At 48.1% G+C, this 17,641-nt stretch overlaps 1 protein-coding gene across 3 annotated transcripts in view; it reads right to left on the bottom strand.

The window, feature by feature from the left end:
- Positions 1-17,641, bottom strand: part of Kcnq1 (potassium channel, voltage gated KQT-like subfamily Q, member 1) — a 331,994-nt gene that overhangs the window by 61,308 nt on the left and 253,045 nt on the right. For 2 of the 3 annotated variants that reach the window (XM_005384206.2, XM_013514208.1), the window contains 4 exons: positions 15,324-15,399; positions 11,429-11,523; positions 10,748-10,794; positions 9,406-9,467 (listed from right to left, as the gene is read on the bottom strand). In XM_005384206.2, coding sequence (XP_005384263.1) covers positions 9,406-9,467; positions 10,748-10,794; positions 11,429-11,523; positions 15,324-15,399 — 280 coding nt within the window. The remainder of the gene's footprint in view (positions 1-9,405; positions 9,468-10,747; positions 10,795-11,428; positions 11,524-15,323; positions 15,400-17,641) is intronic. The other variant, XM_013514209.1, reaches the window with a different exon arrangement.

The raw sequence follows: 17,641 nt of genomic DNA, 5'->3' as shown, positions 1-17,641 counted from the left end.
GAGTGGTCTGGAAAACTTTGAGCCTAGAACTAAGTTCTGATTGGAAATTACCCACGTGTATAGCCATAGCTTCACATCAGGCCTCAAAAATTCCCACAGATAAATTTTAAAATGTATGAGATTACCATTTAGAAAAGCAAAGAAAAATGAAATACCATGAGTGAGAATCAGCAGAAAGAGACACTGTAAAACTAAAAGGGAACACAAGTACAAAAAGATATACAGGAACGGAGAGAAACTAAATATAAAATAGCCACATTGAAAACACTTTAATAAATTTTTAAACAGTTTGAATATATAAGGGTAAGCTATGATAAAAATGACTTACCAGGTAATAAGTAAACTAAACAGAACTTCTATAAATAAAAACAATTGAAATCTAAAATTCACTGAACGTGTTCAACAGCATACTAGATTGAAGAAATAGTCATTAAACTGGAAGACAGATTAGATAATTTTCCAGTATACACTGCAGGGAGACATAGTCATATAAAAAGAAAAATAGATTGGGAGACAGAGTGAGATGGTTTGCCACATGTCTGATGAAAATTTCAGAAGCAAGTCATGATAATAAAGCAAAATTTGAAGAGATACTTACAAAAATAACAGAATTGATGTAAGATACCAAACCACAGATGAAGGTAATCAAAGTAGAGTGAACAAAAACACAGCCCATTAAAAATGTAGAACATGACGGCTGGGCATGGTGGCACATGTCTGTAATCCCAGGACTTGGGAGGTTAAGGAAAGAGAATTTCTGAGAGTTCAAGTTCAGCCTAGGTTATATAGTGAATTCAAGGCCAGCCTGAACTACATAATGAGACTCTGTCTCAAAAAAAACCAAAAAGAAAAAAAGAAAAAAAAAGTAGAAGACAAACCGAAGAAGAAATCTCAGGAGCAAAACTCATCTTTTGTCTTTTTCTCCATGGTAACAATGAAAGCCCGAAAACAATTCAACTTTGTTGGCAGTGGGCCTAGATATGATAACTGGTGTGTTTTATTTATTTCTTCTTTGTGGTACTGAGGATTGGACCCAGGGCCTTTGCAGTGATTTACATCGTCAGTGTTTATTTACTTTTTATTTTAAGAGAGGGTCTTGCTAGTTGCTAGGATGCCCAGGGTGGGATTAAATTTACAATCTTCCTGCTTCAGCTTCCCAGAGTCCTGGGACTGGAACGTAGCACTGTGGCCAGCCTTGGTAGAAATATTTTTAAAGAACAACGATAAAATGATCATTTTCAAATAAAATCTAAAAGATTTTGTGCTTTACTGAAGGAAATTCTAGTGAATGTTTCCACCAGAAAAAAAAAAGTGATGCTAGATGTAAAGTTTAAGGTGAAAAATGAGAGATAGCAAAGCTTAAAAAAGTGACAAGTGACAGATGAGAAAAATTTAATACTGATGGTATCAAATACTAACAGTTAGTAGTTAACAAAACAACAAAACCTGTATGTTAGGAGGAAAGTGACCATAGTTAAAGTGTCTCACAGTCCTTGTTTTATTATAGATATACGTAACCATGAGAATTGCTGCTGGGGCATAACCATGTAAAATGCTCTAGGTTAAGCCCTATAAGAATGTTAATAGAATATACAACTTTAGGACAAAAAAAATGAGAAATGATCAACCCAACAAGTGGGAAGAAAGAGGATAAAAAGAAACATTAAAAAACTTAGTACAAGCGGAAAGCACAAACTGCACTGCTAGGAAGCAACCCAAATACAATAGAAATGACATTATGTGTAAATGTATTACATGACCATTAAAATGCAGTCATGTAGTATTTGCAAAGAACCCATCCGGAACATATGGTTTTAGGATTTTTAAAAAGAGGCTTTTAAAATCTGATCTCAAAGTCAGAATTTAAAAAAAAAATCACAAGAAAACTACAGACCAAAATCCTTTCGAATCTATGTAGACACAAACGTTCTTAACAAAATATTAGTAAAATGAATTTAGCAACAGATAAAAAGGATCACGCACCATGACAAGGTGGGATTTATTCCAGAAATGTGAAGGTGGCTTAAGACTCCAAAATCAGTTAATATATTATACCATGTCAATTGAATAAAGGAAAAAAACACTATGTGATCATCTTGATAAATACAGAAAGAGCATTTGAAAAAAGTTAAGCATTCATTTATTATAAACACTCTTAATAACTAGGGATAGAAGGAAATATCCTCAGGCTGATAAAAAGCATCTATTGAAAACTTAACATCATGATGGGTGGAGACAAATAATGCTTTTGCCTACAAGCTCTGCTCTGGCTTCTAGGTGCACAGGACTGGAAGTTTAAACCAGTGAAAACTGGGGGTCGGGGTGGGGAACATGGGAGAGAAAGAGACAGAAAGCAAGAAGGAGGGAGGGCAGGAGAAAGAAAAAGAAAGCAGGAATGGAGGGAAGGAAGGAAAGAAATCAATGGCATTCAGACTGAAGGGAAGAAGTAAAACTATCTTTCTTCACATATAACATGATCCAATATGTAGAAAATCCTAAGAAATATTAATAAGAATGAATTTATAGTTTACAAGATTAAACTAAAAGCCAGTTGTATTTCTATATACTAGTAATGGACAATTCACAAGTAAAATTAGGAAAACAATGTCATGCCTCAATAAAAAGCATGATCGATATTTATGAATAAATTTAACAAAAGAAATGCAAAATTTATACACTGAAAACCACAAAACACCACTGAAGGAAATTAAAGTAGATCAAATACATGGAAGAACATACTATGTTCCTGGATTATAAGACTCAATTTTACTAACATGCCCATTTTTCCCAAATGGATGTACAGATACAATATAATGCCTATCAAACCCTAGCAGGCTCTTTTCTTTTTTTGGTAAAAACTGACAAATTGTTTCTAAAATTTATATGAAAATTCACAGATCCTACAATGGACAAAACAATTTGAAAAAAGAGAATAAAATTAGAAGATTTATACCACTTGATTTCAAAACAGTGTAAAGCTGCAATAACCAAGACAGTACAGTGTAGGTTTAAGATTAGACATATAGACTAATAGCTAGAATTGTGAATCCACAAAGAAACCCACACAGTTTTGGTTATTTGATTTTTGATAAAGATGTCATAATAACGTGATGAAGGAAAAAGTCTTTTTGATAAAAGGTGCTGGGCAACTAGATATCTGTACGTACAAAACAGAAACAAAAAATTTAGACTTAATCTCAATATTTACCTCCCTCTATTATCTGAACATAAATATAGACCTAAATGTATGAGATAATTCTCTACAATTTCTAGAAAGAAAAAAAAAACAGAGGAAAATGTTTATAACCTTGGATTAAGCGACGAGGACTTAGTACATTAAAAGCATGAACCATGTAAGAAAAGACAAATTGGGCTTCATTAAAATTAAAAAGTTCTGTGATTTAAAAGACACAATTCAGAAAATGAAAAGACAGCCATGGAATAGAAGCAACTGTTTGCAAGTCATACATCTGATAAAGGACTTGTATCCAGAATATATTAAAAAAAACTCTTGCAACTCAATAATAGAACAGACTACTTAATTAGAAAATGGGCAGGAGAGTTGAATAAACATTTCACCAAAGAAGTCTATGAATGGCTAATAAGCACATGAAAAGTTGCTCAACATCATTAGTCATTAGGGAAATGCAAATCAAAACCACAATGAGATACCATTACATACTCACTAACAGGGCTAAATTAAAAAAAGATTAACTATACCATGTCATTGCAAGGCGCAGGAGAAAGTGGAACCTTTATACATCACTGGTGGGAAAACAAAAATCCCTTTGGAAAACAGTTAAGAACTTTCTTAGAAAGTTAAACAGAAGTTTACCCTACAGTTTCTCAGTAATGATAGATCAAGTAGATAAAGACATTCCGAGGAGGATATAGAAGATTTGAACAAAACAATTAACAAGCTTGTTCTAGTGGGTATAAACACAACCCCACACTCGACAACTTCAGAATACACATTCTTTTCAAGTACAGAACAAAAATGGACCATATATTTTACCATAAGCCATATTTCAAAACATTCCAAAGGATTGATATCACACGGACCCCTTTCTCTGACAACAGAGCAATATTATTAGAAAGTTCTACCACAGTAATAACAGTGACAAAAACCACACAGCAAAATAACTCCTGGGGCAGACAAGAGGTCATGGTGGAGATTAGAAAATGATGTAACTGAATGAAAATTAAAACTAAATGCTATTTATTAAAATATGTGGGATGCAGTTTGAGTGATATTTAAAGGAAAAATTTATAGCCTTAAATGTTCTAAATAGTTATGCTATTGCCTTCAATACCTTAGAAATATAGAAAGTCTGAAAATTATGTAAGAAGTTGGAGAAAAGCAATATATTAAGGCCAAGTAAATAGAAGGGAGAAAATAAAGAAAAATGAATGAAACAAAATAAAAGCTACAGCAGAGGATCAACAAAGCCAAACGTTGGATGGAAATATTAATAAAATTGGTGATTAGCTGCAAGCCTTGCTGACCATTGAGGAAAAACAGTAAAGACACAAATAATGTAGGGGATAAAAAGAGGGCAAAATACTGATGCTATAGACATCAAAGTAATAAATGCCAATAAATTTGAAAGCTAAGATAAAACATATAAATTCCTCAAATATACCAGTTTTCAAAACTGACATAAGAAGAAACAGAAAACCAAAACAGCCAATAACCCTTAGAGCCACTGAATAATTAACAATCTTCTTACAAAGAGAACAGCAGGCCTAGATGGCTTTGCCTCTAAGTTCCACCGAACATTCAAGTGAAAAAAAATATTCTAATCTTACACAAAATATCCCAGTATGTACTAAAAGAGGGAACACTTCTTATCTTAGTGTGTGAGGGTCCCATGAATGTATAACTAAAACCTGATGAGGACAGGGTAAGAGAGGGAAGCTGTGTTGTGCATGAATCTCACACAGAAGTATTGATGCAGAAGTTCTGAACAAAACATTAGCAAATGGACTTCGGCAATGTTTAAGAAATAATATACAATGTGAGGACCTGGAGTCTGCAGTGATGGCTAGATAAATAATCCAAGCGAGAGAAGATAAAAGCCTAGACTCAGCAGGACATAGGGCTGGAGAACAAGGATGAGCAGCATTGAGGCAGCTTTTGGGGCAACGCAGAGGAGCTGGCGGAGATGGCAAAGCCTGCTGTTTAGCTTGTAAGCATGATGGGCAGAGGACTGTATCTGGGATGAGGGGCAGAGTGGCAGTGTCTAGGGTAGACTTCACATTGGGTGCACAGCGCAGTGGACAGCTAGTGGTAAGGGAGTCAGAGTTAGGTGCAAGGGATGTGTGTGGGTGCTGGCTCCCCACTAGATGCTCTCTGAACTGGGGCCTGGAAACCCAGCACTCCTATGTTCTGCTCTAAGCCATGAACATTTCCCGCAAAAACAGAGAAGAAAGAAAATCTCCCAGCCTTCTGTGCTGCTCATATCAGCATAGCAGCCTGAACTTCGATTGCAAAATAAACAAGGCCCAACATAAACACCATGGCAGGCCTGGGAAAATCTGAGAATGCAGGTTAGGAGGAAGATGGGCATGGCTTGCTTAGTGGGCTCCTCAGAGAGAAGGGGAAGGCCCAGTAGGGGCCATTTGTAGGTGCTCTTTCAAATCCTGCGGCTGGATGACAGGCAACCTGCACCTGCCTGACAGTCCCTCCCCGTGACCACCACTGCACTCCCCTAGCCTTGACCCTCCGTGTTGGCCCCAGCCTCTTCTCAAAGGAACCCTTATGTTTATGAATACTTTCTCATTCCTGCCATCCCTCTCCACTTCAGCTCTGCCTACCCTTGCATACGGCCTTGGAGTCCAGCTGTTTGCCTCACTAGCTGTGTACACTCAGGTGACCGAGAAACTTCTTTGGCTTTAGTTACCCACCTATGAGAGGGAATTTATTTGGGCAAATAAGAACCCTCTTCAAAATAAAGAAGATAACAATATAAGTTGAAAGCTGAAAGAGTATGAAGCAGCTTGTGGATTTTTAAACATGAGCACACCAACAGTTCAAGCCTGTCATTTGACAGTAGAGGGAGGGCAGCTGGGAGCAGGTCTGAGATTTGAGGAGGTTCTTGAGTTTAAGGGTGTACATGGGAACATAAGTCTTAGCCTGTGGCCAGGCCAGATGCAGAGGTAGTCAGTGTCTCAGAGATGGGGCCATCCTGCAGGATAAGCAGAGGGCTCTGAATTGGAGCAGAGATGGCCCACTGCTGAGCAAGAGTTTCACACAACTCTGGAGTCTTTGCAAGGGAGTCCATAGGGCCCCTCTCTCCTGGGTGGGTCCCTGGCCCAGACATAAGGGTGGAGGGGGCCCCCTATCAGGGAAACTGAGGCAGCCCTGGATAAGCTCAATGGGCTTCTTTGGGTGACTCCCTGCAAGTGGACAAGTGAAGCTGCCCTGGCCCTCAGAATGATCCCCTCCCGAAAGTGGGGGGTAGCTGGTTGCAAGTCTCCAAGGCCCATTCTCTGCTTCCCTTGGGTCCTGGTCCAGCAGCTGGATAATCCAGCCTGGGAAATGACTCACTTCAAGAGTGAGGATCTGGGGGCTGCAGCCTTGACTGCCTTGGCCCCATGTCCAGCTTGGCGGATGGGAAGTGAGGGGAGGGTTGGGTGGGGAAGGCCCAGGGACTCTGGCTGGAGTTGGCTGGCCAGGCGGGCACTGAATCTGCTGTGGGCCCGCCAGTCTCTGAGGGATTTCCTGTCCCCTGCTTCCTGAGGTCAGCAGGATTGCACTTGGGTTGTTTATGGTCCCGATGGCTACATTGATAACTGCGATAATGTGAGGCCCAGGCCATGCCACTGTGTCCTTTGGGCCCAGAGAAGCCCTTTCCCAGGGTCTGTCCCTATGGGGGAAGCAGTCATTGGAAGAAGAGGGGCTGGGCAGGCTGCCATGGGTGGAGGCAATGCTGCCAGAAGCTGCCGCCACTCGGGTCAGTGCATCTCCAATGGCCCCTTGACGAACAGCTTGGGTCCAAGTCAGACAGGGGGCGGGGGCAGAAAAGAAGTGTCCGGGAAGCCCCCTGCTGCAGATTCTCCCAGCACCCTGGCAACCCTGACCTAGAGTCTGGCAGTGCTGAGGCTGAGGGCTTTGTCATTTGGTTCCAGCTTTGTCCCTGTGCCTTGCCTGCAAGGACCAGAGACTCCTGAAAACACGGGCCTTTGTGTGTCAGAGCTGATGAAACGCAGGGATGTAATTCTGTCGCCCGAGGCCAGTGCTGACCCACCTTTGCCCACCACACTGACCTTGGTTTCAGACACCAGTAGGCCACAGATGGCCATGACTAAAGCCTGAGAAGAGGGGGCACTTTTCAGGAGATACTGTCTGCCACCCATTGTCCTCCCTCAGAGGACACCAGGTTCCTGGTCTTAGCTTCAGGGGAGGGGTCAGTGATCCACAGGGCAGTGGGCAGAGCCATAAGAAAGGCCTTGGAAGTCAGGGAGGGGATTAGAACTAGACCTGGCAGGATACTGCAGGTAGTGAGGGAATGGCAGTGGGGGCTGCTCACAGAGCTTCTAGGGGTGGGTGGGTGGGTTTACATATCTCAGTCTGTGCTGTCAGAGAGAGGCCATCACGATGCGGGCCAGTGATGGGAGACAGCAGAGCTGCCTTGACCAGGGACACACATGGGCTGAGTGAGGAGGTAGAGTTGGGAGCTGGGGATTATGCTGTGGCTCTTTCACAACTTCCTTTGCTGTCTAGACATGCCCGGCCTGCACTCAGCACAGGGAGGAGTCCTGCTACTCTGGTGCACCAGCCTCCAGTCACTGGGTTCATGTGCAAAGAGGAAAGCCAAGGTCATCCTTGTTCTCAGAGTGCAGAGACCAGGCCTACAGGCTGCTGAACCTGATCTTGTGAGCTGATGACTCCTGGGCCTCTGGTTCCACCTTGACAGGTGGGCACCAACTCCTGCTGTGTCACTTACCTTGGCAAAGGCCATGATACCACCCTGCTCAGGCCTGCTCAGGTCCTCCTGTGGGGCCCAGGTGTGGGGACATACTGCCAAGCAGGCCAGGCCCAAAGTTAGGGTCTCAGGCACCTGGAGCCCAGCCTGCCCTTCCTCTGCTTGATTCCTTTACTGCTCTAGGGAAACATGGCCATCATGCGCTAGGGGCAGTTTGTGCAGGTGGGGAGGGGAGGCTTCACCCGGGGCCAGGTTGGGCAAAGCAGAAACAGAGCCACTCCTGCGTGGGGCCAGCCAGGCCCACCTGCCCCACTGCAGCAACTGGAAGTGAGCCAGGGCTGGGTGTTGCTGGGCAACCCAGCACGGCAGGCAGCACTCCCTGCCCAACTGAAATTCCTCTATTTTTAGCCACTCAGTAACTTCAGATAAAATCCATGTAGACAGACGAGCTGCCCAGCAAGATAAAAGCCCGCCTCAAACCACAGACTTCAAAGGGCAGCAGTGGGTTGGGCCTACCCTGAAAAAGGGCCTCCCTGGGTCCAGAAACTCCTGTGGCTCCTGGGCCACCCTGTGTAGAAGTTCTGCGCTGAGAGGCTGGTGACAGTGGGTAAGCTTGGCAGGCAGTAGGGCATCCCTGTGGCCCAGCCAATTTAGGCCCTGGCATTTGGGAGCAGAGGGCAGCCAGGCCACAGAGGAGCTGCCAGAGGTGCTGCATCCTACCTGGACACCTGTGACCCTAGTTAAGACCCTCTGGTGGAGGTTGAATGTGGCCTGACAGGGTGGGGCCGGGACAACCCATCATCCCATCCTGAGCTGAGCCCTCCCCAGTACAGTCGGGTCCAAGATAAGCAGAAAGCGCCCCTTCCCATGAACCAGTCCCCAGCCAGGCTGAGTCCCCTGAGCCCTGGCCTGCCCAAAGCAAAGGCTTCAGACAGCTGGACCTACAGGAAGCCAAATACCAGGCTACTATCTCCACCCCCCACTCAAGGTGCAGTCAGAAGACAGAGGAGGTGGCAGGACAGAGTGGGTCATGAGGAGGGCCCAGTGTGCCAGCCTCAATGTCTCAGTCCCTCCACTCAGGACAGAGGCAGGACTATAGGCCTGGGTTAGCCAGGTGAAAGCAGCCAGCAGAAAGGCGCCTGATTTCCTTATGGCAATGGAGGGTCTTGAGGACTCCAGGGAGAGATTGGCAGGCACCATGCCTTTAAAGTCACCAGTTATCAGAGGACCAGAAACCAGCCTGGCCAGGCCCCTTCTCGGGGGAATAGATACCCAGCCAGGTGGCTAAGCCCCAAGTAGGGAAGGGATGTGTGGGCCACAGTGAACTTGGAAGGAAGGAGGGGCCCACACATCCTGTGGCCCTGTCTAATACACACTCAAGAAAGAGTAGGCGAGTGAGAAACTGCCCTCAGGGCCACTGAGCTGGCCCTGAGGACGCTGACCACGCTGGCCCACTGGGCCAGATGCTCGAGCCTACCTTGTCTTCCACCCGGTTCAGGCGGGCACCGATCGAGTTGCTGCCACGGTCCTTGCTCTTTTCTGGAGGGGTAAAGCACTGATATCAGGGATGTGTGTTGGGAGGGGAGGTGATCCCTGACTGACTTAGGGAGCAGAATGGCCAGGGGGAGTTAGCTAAGGGTCAACAGGCCTGAACTTACAAGGCCATTTGTTTTTGTTCTTTCTTTCTTTCTTTCTTTCTTTCTTTCTTTCTTTCTTTCTTTCTTTCTTTCTTTCTTTCTTTCTTTCTTTCTCTTTCTTTCTTCCTTCCTTCCTTCCTTCCTTCCTTCCTTCCTTCTTTCTTTTCTTTTCTTTTCTTTTCTTTTTTCTTTTCTTTTCTTTTCTTTTCTTTTCTTTTCTTTTCTTTTCTTTTCTTTTCTTTCTTTCTGATACTGGGGATTGAATCCAGGTCCTTCCCACTGAGCTACATGCCAGGCCATTTTTGAATTTTTCAAATTTTGAGACAGGGTCCTGCTGAGTTACTTAGGCTGGGCTCAAACATGCGATCCTTCTGCCTTAATCTCCCAGAGTGCAGGAATTACAGGTGTGTGCCACAATGCCCATCTTCTAAAGTGCTCTCCTGGTGGGGGGACATTAGGCAGTAGTCCATTGGGGGGACAGTGTAGACCTTGGTTCTGTCCCTGTGCCCCAGCTTGGAGACCTCTGGGGATCTCTGGGGGCTGTCAGGTGGGGTGGGATACACCTGGCCCAGGGCTGCCTGCTGTGCAGATTCATGACACTGGGCCCTGCGCCAGGCCAGGGAATCCTGCTGGCCAGCAGCCCTGCCACATGAGCCTGTGCTGTGAGGTTCTATTAGAACCTTGGCCAGGGTCCTCCAAAGAACGAACCTCCCCCATCCTTCCCTGGCATGACTCAGACTCTGCCTAGAGGACCTGAGGAGCTGGGCCAAGCCAGAAAACTGGCATGCACAGGGCTGCCTCCTCCAAACCAGAGTCCACGCCAACAGCCCCAGACCGGGGGTGATTGCTCACTCTACCTAGACCCTAGCCCAGGGCCCTGCAGCACTAAGACCCCTCCTGCAAAGGTAGCCTTCAGGTCACACTTCCACACCCAGAGCCTGATTTCCATGTTCAGAAATCTGTCATTCAGAGACCAAAGGGGATCCTCAAATAACCTGCAAATTCTTTGCTAAAGTATGGCCCTGGCTACCTTCCTCAGGGTGGCATCTGTCTGCCCCTCTGCCTGATTTTGCTGCACATCATACACTGTGGAGGCCCTAATGCCTGCTCTGATGGTGAGAAGAGGAAAGAGGTGAGAGAGGCCAGCATGGACTGCCATGTCTAGCCCCAGGCAGAACCCACCTGAGATGGGGATGAACAGGGAGGGCTTCCCAATGGACTGGTCCAACCTGAAAGGGAAGGAGATGGAGAATAGCTCATACCCAGCCCCAGGTACCATTGGACAGGCAGATCTGCCCACCCAACTGGGGGCCACATAGCACTGACCCCCAGGACCTGCAGGAGGTTCCTGGGCCACAGGAGCTCATATACCTAAAAGGACCAGCAGGAAGCTCAGGGATGAGGGGTAGCACCTACATCATCTTTTAGACCTCTTCCCTGGTTGGGGCAAGTGGGGTCAGCCATGGAGGAGGCCCTAAATGCCTGGCCCCACTTGTGGCTAGGACTGGGTAACCTGTAACACATGGAACTAGGTTCCCAGGCTAGCCCACCATGGATCCCAAGGACTAGGCCATTTCCAAGGGGACAAGGATCCAAGCCAGAATTCTAGAATATGCTGCTTCCCAATGGTCAGAGTCCCTACCTACAGACTCAGCAGTGGGTAGAGCCATAGGGGGTCAGACCCCTGAATGGGTGAGACTTGGGAGGTAGGTCTTGGGGACAACTCAAGGTTCTTTCTCTCCCTCAGCTCAGCCAAGGCTGGAGCAGACAATGCCCACTGTGAGGCTAGAGCAGGGCCAGCTGGAATGAATATACCATGGTGGCCCCCAGGTACCCATGTCCCCACACTCCACCTGTGCCCACCTTCGCTGCAGCTCTTTGATTCGCACCATGAGGTTGAGGTGGCCCTGAGAGTACTGCTCGATGACATCCCGCACGTCATAGGGCTTCCGTGCTTGCTGCAGGCCAGAAAGACACGCGTCACTCCCCCGTGTCCTGCAGGCTCAGCTCTAAATGCAGACAGTGATGTGGACAGCCATAGGGCAGGCCTGGCCCCAGAGTACATGTGCAGCAGAGCTTGTCTCCATGGCTTGGCTACCATAGGCTGGGGAATCCTTGACCATCAGTTGAGCCTCTTGGAGGTCCTGGGCTATAAGCTCACCCTTTTGGGGTCCCCTAGGCCATCAGCTTGGCCTCTGAGGCCCTGCATTGTCAGTTCATCCTCTACAGATCCCTAACCATTGGCTTAGTCTCTGGAGTCTCTGAAGTGTCATTCTGACCTTGGGAGTCCTTGCAGTCCTCTTACCTTGTACTGTCAGGACCTGCTGTTTTTGTTCCAGGATACTAGCCCCTTAGTTTCAGCCTCAGGAAGAGCTGACCCACTGTGTGGGAAACACAGCTCTCCACATCCCCTCTCTGCCTGTATCCGAGGCTGATCCTGGACACACTTTTGGACAGCAGCCCCTATGTTTGCAGAGGAGGGAGGTGGCAGATACCTGCTGGGGGTCCCACAGTAGGCCTGAGGCCATATGGGGCAGGGCAGGTGACCATAGAGTTCCCAAGTCTTATGCCAGCTCTGACCCCATTTGTGGGGCCCAGGTCCAGATGGTGACATTAGCAAAGACCACAATAGAGAAGATTAAACTTCTCACAATCAGGCTGATTCTCATAAGGCCTTGTTCTCGGGGGCCTTGAGTAAGGGTCTCCTGAGAGAGCAGCAGCTAGGCCAAGCAGTGTTTGATGGTCTGGGAGCCATGGGGAGAGCAGAGCACTCTGCTCCAAAGACCCATGGAAGAGCGGGGTGCATCCTTCAGCACTCAGAGAGCACCATCATCATGAGCTGGGGTCACTGCCTTCTACTGGGGAGTTCAAAGTGAGGCATGGGATAGGTGAGGGAGAGGGGCATTGGAACAAGCTGGGCCACGGCTTAAGGTGGTACAGACCTGGGCTGGGGTGGACAGATGCTTCTATTGGCCCCTGATAGCCTTGGAGCCAGAGGCCGTTGCATCCACGTGTGTGCGGGTATGTGTGTTAGAAGTCTCTGCTGACATGTGATTTAGTATGCCTTATATGATGAGAGAGGGCATTTCTACAGAAACCTGGGTGGGGTGAGCAGGCCAAAGGCCAGGAAGGACAGAAGTTCCCCCCAGACTCACTACAGTATCCAGGTTGTTGAGATTATTTTGGATTCACCCAGCTCCCTGCCAGGTTCTGGTCAGGGCTGGTGAAGCCTCAGTGAAGTGTCTGCCTGGGTCCTGGCTGGAGAGATCACCTTGGTTTTTCCTCCAGAGCTAGGATTCCTATTACAGTGGGACCCAGAGATGAGCTGGCCTATCCAGCCTGACTGACTGTGGATGGGGATTATTCAAGACAAACTTGATGGCCTAAGAGACTCGGGCTTCTTGGGGTGCAGGTCAGGGACTGATCTGCCAGCAAGGGAGACAGGGGAGCCATTCACCATGCTGGCAGCCCAAGGCCAGTTGGGGTGGAGAGGGTATAGGTGGGCAGATAGGCCGATGTCAGGAAGTGAGGACGCCTTAAGAGCTGGGGCCCCATAAACCCCTCCCTGCCAAAGGCTCTACCCCCTCACCCTACTCATTCCTGCTCTCTGGGGACCTCCTGCTTCCCACCCCTCCATGTAACCCCCCCAGGCAACAAGAGCTAGTTCCTAGAGGGAACCCCAGCCTCTGTCCTTGCTCAGAATCCTCTATCCCCAAAAGGTCATCTGCTGCCTAGTTTATTCATGATTCTCCCATCCTGGGACACTGAGGAGATGCAGGGTAGGGAGGCAAAAGTTTCTGCCATGCTCTGGAAACTTCCTGGGCCACTGTTAGGACTGCAGCAGAACAGGGGACCCTAGCCTGGAAGTCTTCCTCCAGAATTTGCACCCATGCCAGCAGGCAGTTTTCTTGTCTGTGTCACAGTGACAAGTCTGTGTGGGTCGCTGTGGTTGATCTATTGGCTTGAATTGGGAAACATGAGGGTCTCTGTCTTTGGTTAGGTGTCCCTGGGTCGTGGAAGCAACTCCTAGGGAGACCAGCATCCACCCTAGCACAGTCCTACAAGTCTGAGCAAGTTCCAGGTTGTTCCGTGTCAGGGGTGCTGCTGTGTGCCTACAGGGAGCCACTATCTCAGGCTGGGGATGATTGTGACCCTGGAGATCCCTCGTGACCCTCTGCTTCACTGGGGTAACATCAATGGGGGTTTTAGCTGTCACTGCCAAGCTGTTCCCCAGCAAGGAAGACACACCAGGTCCTTTCCCCTTGGGGACAGTCCTGCCATGCTTCACCCCAAAGGGTTCCTGTAGCTCCTTTCCCACTTGTACAGCCAGCAGGCAGCCCCCATGCTCTGTGTCAACTCCCACCCAGTAGCCACGGTGACAGGTAGGGCCTCCACAAGGGCTGGGGGTGGGGGGCACAGTGTCCAGATGCCCTATCCACAGGGTTACCAGATGTCCCCAGGACGTCACTGGGCAGACTTCCTGGTGCCGGCTGAGAGGAGCTTTTATTTGTTTCCACAAAGAGCAGCCCCAGGGCCGGTGAGAGTGTGGGCAGTGTGGTCCAGCTGAGTCCTAATAGCCACTACAGTACTGCTATGTGCTAGCTGACCTTCGAGGTGGTTGGCGACTAGGGAGGGGCCACATGCTACTCTGCTAGTGGGGGGAGCTCAGCGGTGGGCAAGCACTAGGCCCACACAGGCAGGGTCTACTCTCAGGGCTCGTGATGGTGATAGTGGTGGCAGTTGCTGCTACAGGAGACTGTTGTGAACAAGGATGGATGAAACGGGTGTGCATGAGGTGATACCAATGCCATGGGCTCCTACTGTCAGTACAGACGGGAATAAACTCACTCAGGGTTGCATGGGGAATCCTTTGTCCAAAATGCTCATGGAGTCTAGAGGCTGTGGGTGGCTGTCCCAGGGCCCAGGGTAGGGCTGTACTGAGGGGACCGTCAGCTGGTCTGTCTCAACCTCACAGCCTGGTACAGGAGTCACCTGGAGCTGGGTGCAGGGCCACCATATATTTGGTGAGGAACTCAGGTAGATAATCCTCCAGGTTGGTGATGAGGGTCTTCTGGAAAAAGGATGACCTCTCCCCTCAAGGGTACCTGTTTCCTATAGCTACATACTGTTCTCAAAGTAAAGATGAAGTCTCCCCCTCCCCATGGCCTCTATTGGAGGGCTGTCCCTGCAGGAGAGGAGTCCTGCCTGCCACCACGGCCATCCCTTACAGGCCTTGGATGTTGCAGGCTCAGGAGGGGCTGTTGAGGGCTACTAGAAGCCCAGAGCTGCAGCCCTGCCCAGTCAGGAATCCTCTCCCCCTCCTGACCACATGGGCTGGGGGTAGTGGCAGGGAGAGCAGGAGCACTGTGCTGGCCAAGGATAGCTTCACTTCCTTCCCCAGGTACCTGGGGCCCTCTCTGGTCATTCTGATGGCATCTGCCTATCTGTCACTTATGCAAGCTTGTGTGACCCATAGCAGGGTATGGTGAGCCCATGAGACTGCTGCCCTTGATTAGTGAGGAAGAAGGGTGCTTAAACCGGGCTTTAAGGAAGTATCCTCCAAGGGGCCTGTTCTCTTGGGGAGAGGAGGCTTCCTAGGAATGGCACTGTTTTCACGGGACGTTGGAAGGTGAGGGGTTGATCCTGGACAGGTCTGCCTGAGTGGCCTCCCTCCTAGGTAGGGAAGCCCAAGGGGCTTGTGGTGCCACAGGGGTTGCAAAGGGGTGTGGGAGTATGGATGGATTCTTCCAGGACTCACCTGGAATTTCTTCTTGGCCACAAAGTACTGCATGCGCCGGATGACCTTGATGGTGGCCCGGTGGTGCTCTCGCAGCCTGTATTGGAGAAGGAGAGGAAGGCATGAGTGGTTACATGTGTCTGCCATCCCCACCACACCGTCAGAGGTTCTGGTGCCCTTGCTGCAGGTGGACGGAACCCTCTGAGAACAAGAATGGTTGGCCCCAGTTGGGTGGAGGCCTGTAAGACCCAGTTCTGGCGGGGATCCAGGGAAGGTGGGGATAAAGGGTTTTGCCAGTGAAAGGTTTGCCTTACCCATGGATGGGAAAAGGGATTCTCTCCTTATTTTGTTACTTACAATGGGAAAAGGGGTTCTAGGTCCTTGGTCTACAAAGGTTGTGCCTCTAACTTGTGGCAGTCAGGGGAAGCTCCTTAACAGGGGAAGCTCTCTTACTTCAGGCTCCTCCTGGGTCAGGGGAGTGTGTGGGGTACAAGCATTTGGAGAAGGCTAGGGTGCACAAGTTAGCAAGGGAATTTGAGTTGTGCTCAAAGTATTGCATGGATTTGTCTCTAAAGTGCTTTCTAGGAATGAAGGTCCTTTGAGGAATATCACTGGCAAAGGGAACAGGAGATTTGGCATGTACCTGTATAGAAAAAAAGACTAGAAGCAAACATGACCATGTGGAAACTGTGGAAGTGTCCTTCTGCCTATGAAACTCACACAGACCCATCTCCCATTGGAGATCCCTGTCACAACTACGCTTAGCATCAACGGTGACAACAGACACTTCTGGAAGGCTGAGGAGAAGGACAGACATAAAGGATATGGCCTCAGAGAGACTGGACACTGAAGGCTGTGTTTCCTCTGTAGAGTATTGTGTGGGACATGAATACCAGGGACAACAGTGTTTCCCCAGAAGCATCTGTGGGTTGCCAAGCTGTACAGATGGTGAGGTCTGAGAACTGAGCAGAGGCAGCTGTGAAGAGGGTGAAAAGTGAAGCAGATAACTCAGCTAGCTCATGCCCCTGAGGAGAGCATCCTTAGGGATTTGATCTAGCTAGGATGGGGGCCCATTGACATCCCAAGTTTTTGGTTGAGACTCTTGTAGCCTCGAGCCTTGACTGTAGTAAGCTGGTCTGCCCATGACTTTTTACACACTAGAAGAAAATCCAATTTGCAATAGAAACAATAGCATTAAGCCTCTACATTTTTTTTTTTTTTTTTTGATACACAGAAAGACTAAAATCCAAGGGATAAAACAGACCCTAGAAGCAGAGCTAATGGCATGGCACATTCAGTAGTCTTACATGCCTGTCACACTTCCGATCAAGAGATGGGTCCTGTTTGAATTTGGCCTGATCTTATGATCTAAGGTGACTGACTTATAACAGTCACCTTAGATCAGTTCCCTCTAACACTAGTGTAACCCGTGTACTCCTGGAGTGCGACCGTATGAACAAACTTGAGCCCATGGGGTGGAGGGACCACATGGGGAAGAATTGAGGTGCCTCAGCCAGTAGTCAGCACCAATCCACAGACATGAGTAAGGCCTTCCTAGGCCCCCACCCCTGAGTAAGCTGCCTGAGCCACTACAAGCAAAGCTGGCAGATCTACTTCCCAGCTGGACCAAGGCCAAATTCCTGACCACAGCATTGTAAGCAAAGACAATGTGTTAAGCCACTAAATTTAGCTGTGGTTTTCTATGCAGCAATGGGTAACTGATAAAGAAATTAAGCATCAAAGGTGGGGCAGTGTGACATCAGTCTCCTGAAACACATGGCTCTGATTTGGGACCAGGCATTGTGTGAGAACACAAATCACGAGATGGTGGACTTTGAGCATGACACTCTCTGTGACTGAGTGACTTCTTGTTGTCTTGTGAGGGTGACAGCACTTTCACGATGTGAAAGATTATGGTAGAGAGCAGATCATAGTAGTGTAAAATGTGTGCAAATCCTTTGTAGCTCCTCCTATTGAGGAGTTGAATCATTTCCACCATGGTGGAAGTAGACCATGTATTCTGATCCTTGAAACCTGGATTGCACTTTTACCCTCTTAGAATGCTGCTGCCTCATAGAACACAGCTGAGTTAGCCACTGGAAAAGCCAGGTGAAGGAGAGCTGAGGTGCCCCGGATGCCAGCCGACAGCTCCAGACATGTAAGGCTGAGACTACCCAACCACCACTAAGCTATCATATGAGCATTGCTACATGGGTCTGCCCAAGTGGGCCCACCCAGCGCAGCAGCCCACATTACTGACCCACAGACACATGAACAAATAGATGGTTGTGATTTGCATCAGTGTTTATATGAGAACTTTATTGTTGTTTTTTTTTGTT

This window comes from Chinchilla lanigera, unplaced genomic scaffold (genome assembly GCF_000276665.1).
Source record: "Chinchilla lanigera isolate Chin_1 unplaced genomic scaffold, ChiLan1.0 scaffold00021, whole genome shotgun sequence".
Lineage (NCBI taxonomy): Eukaryota > Metazoa > Chordata > Mammalia > Rodentia > Chinchillidae > Chinchilla > Chinchilla lanigera.
Note: the sequence above shows the minus strand (reverse complement) of the source record. Positions and strands in the feature narration are given on the sequence as shown.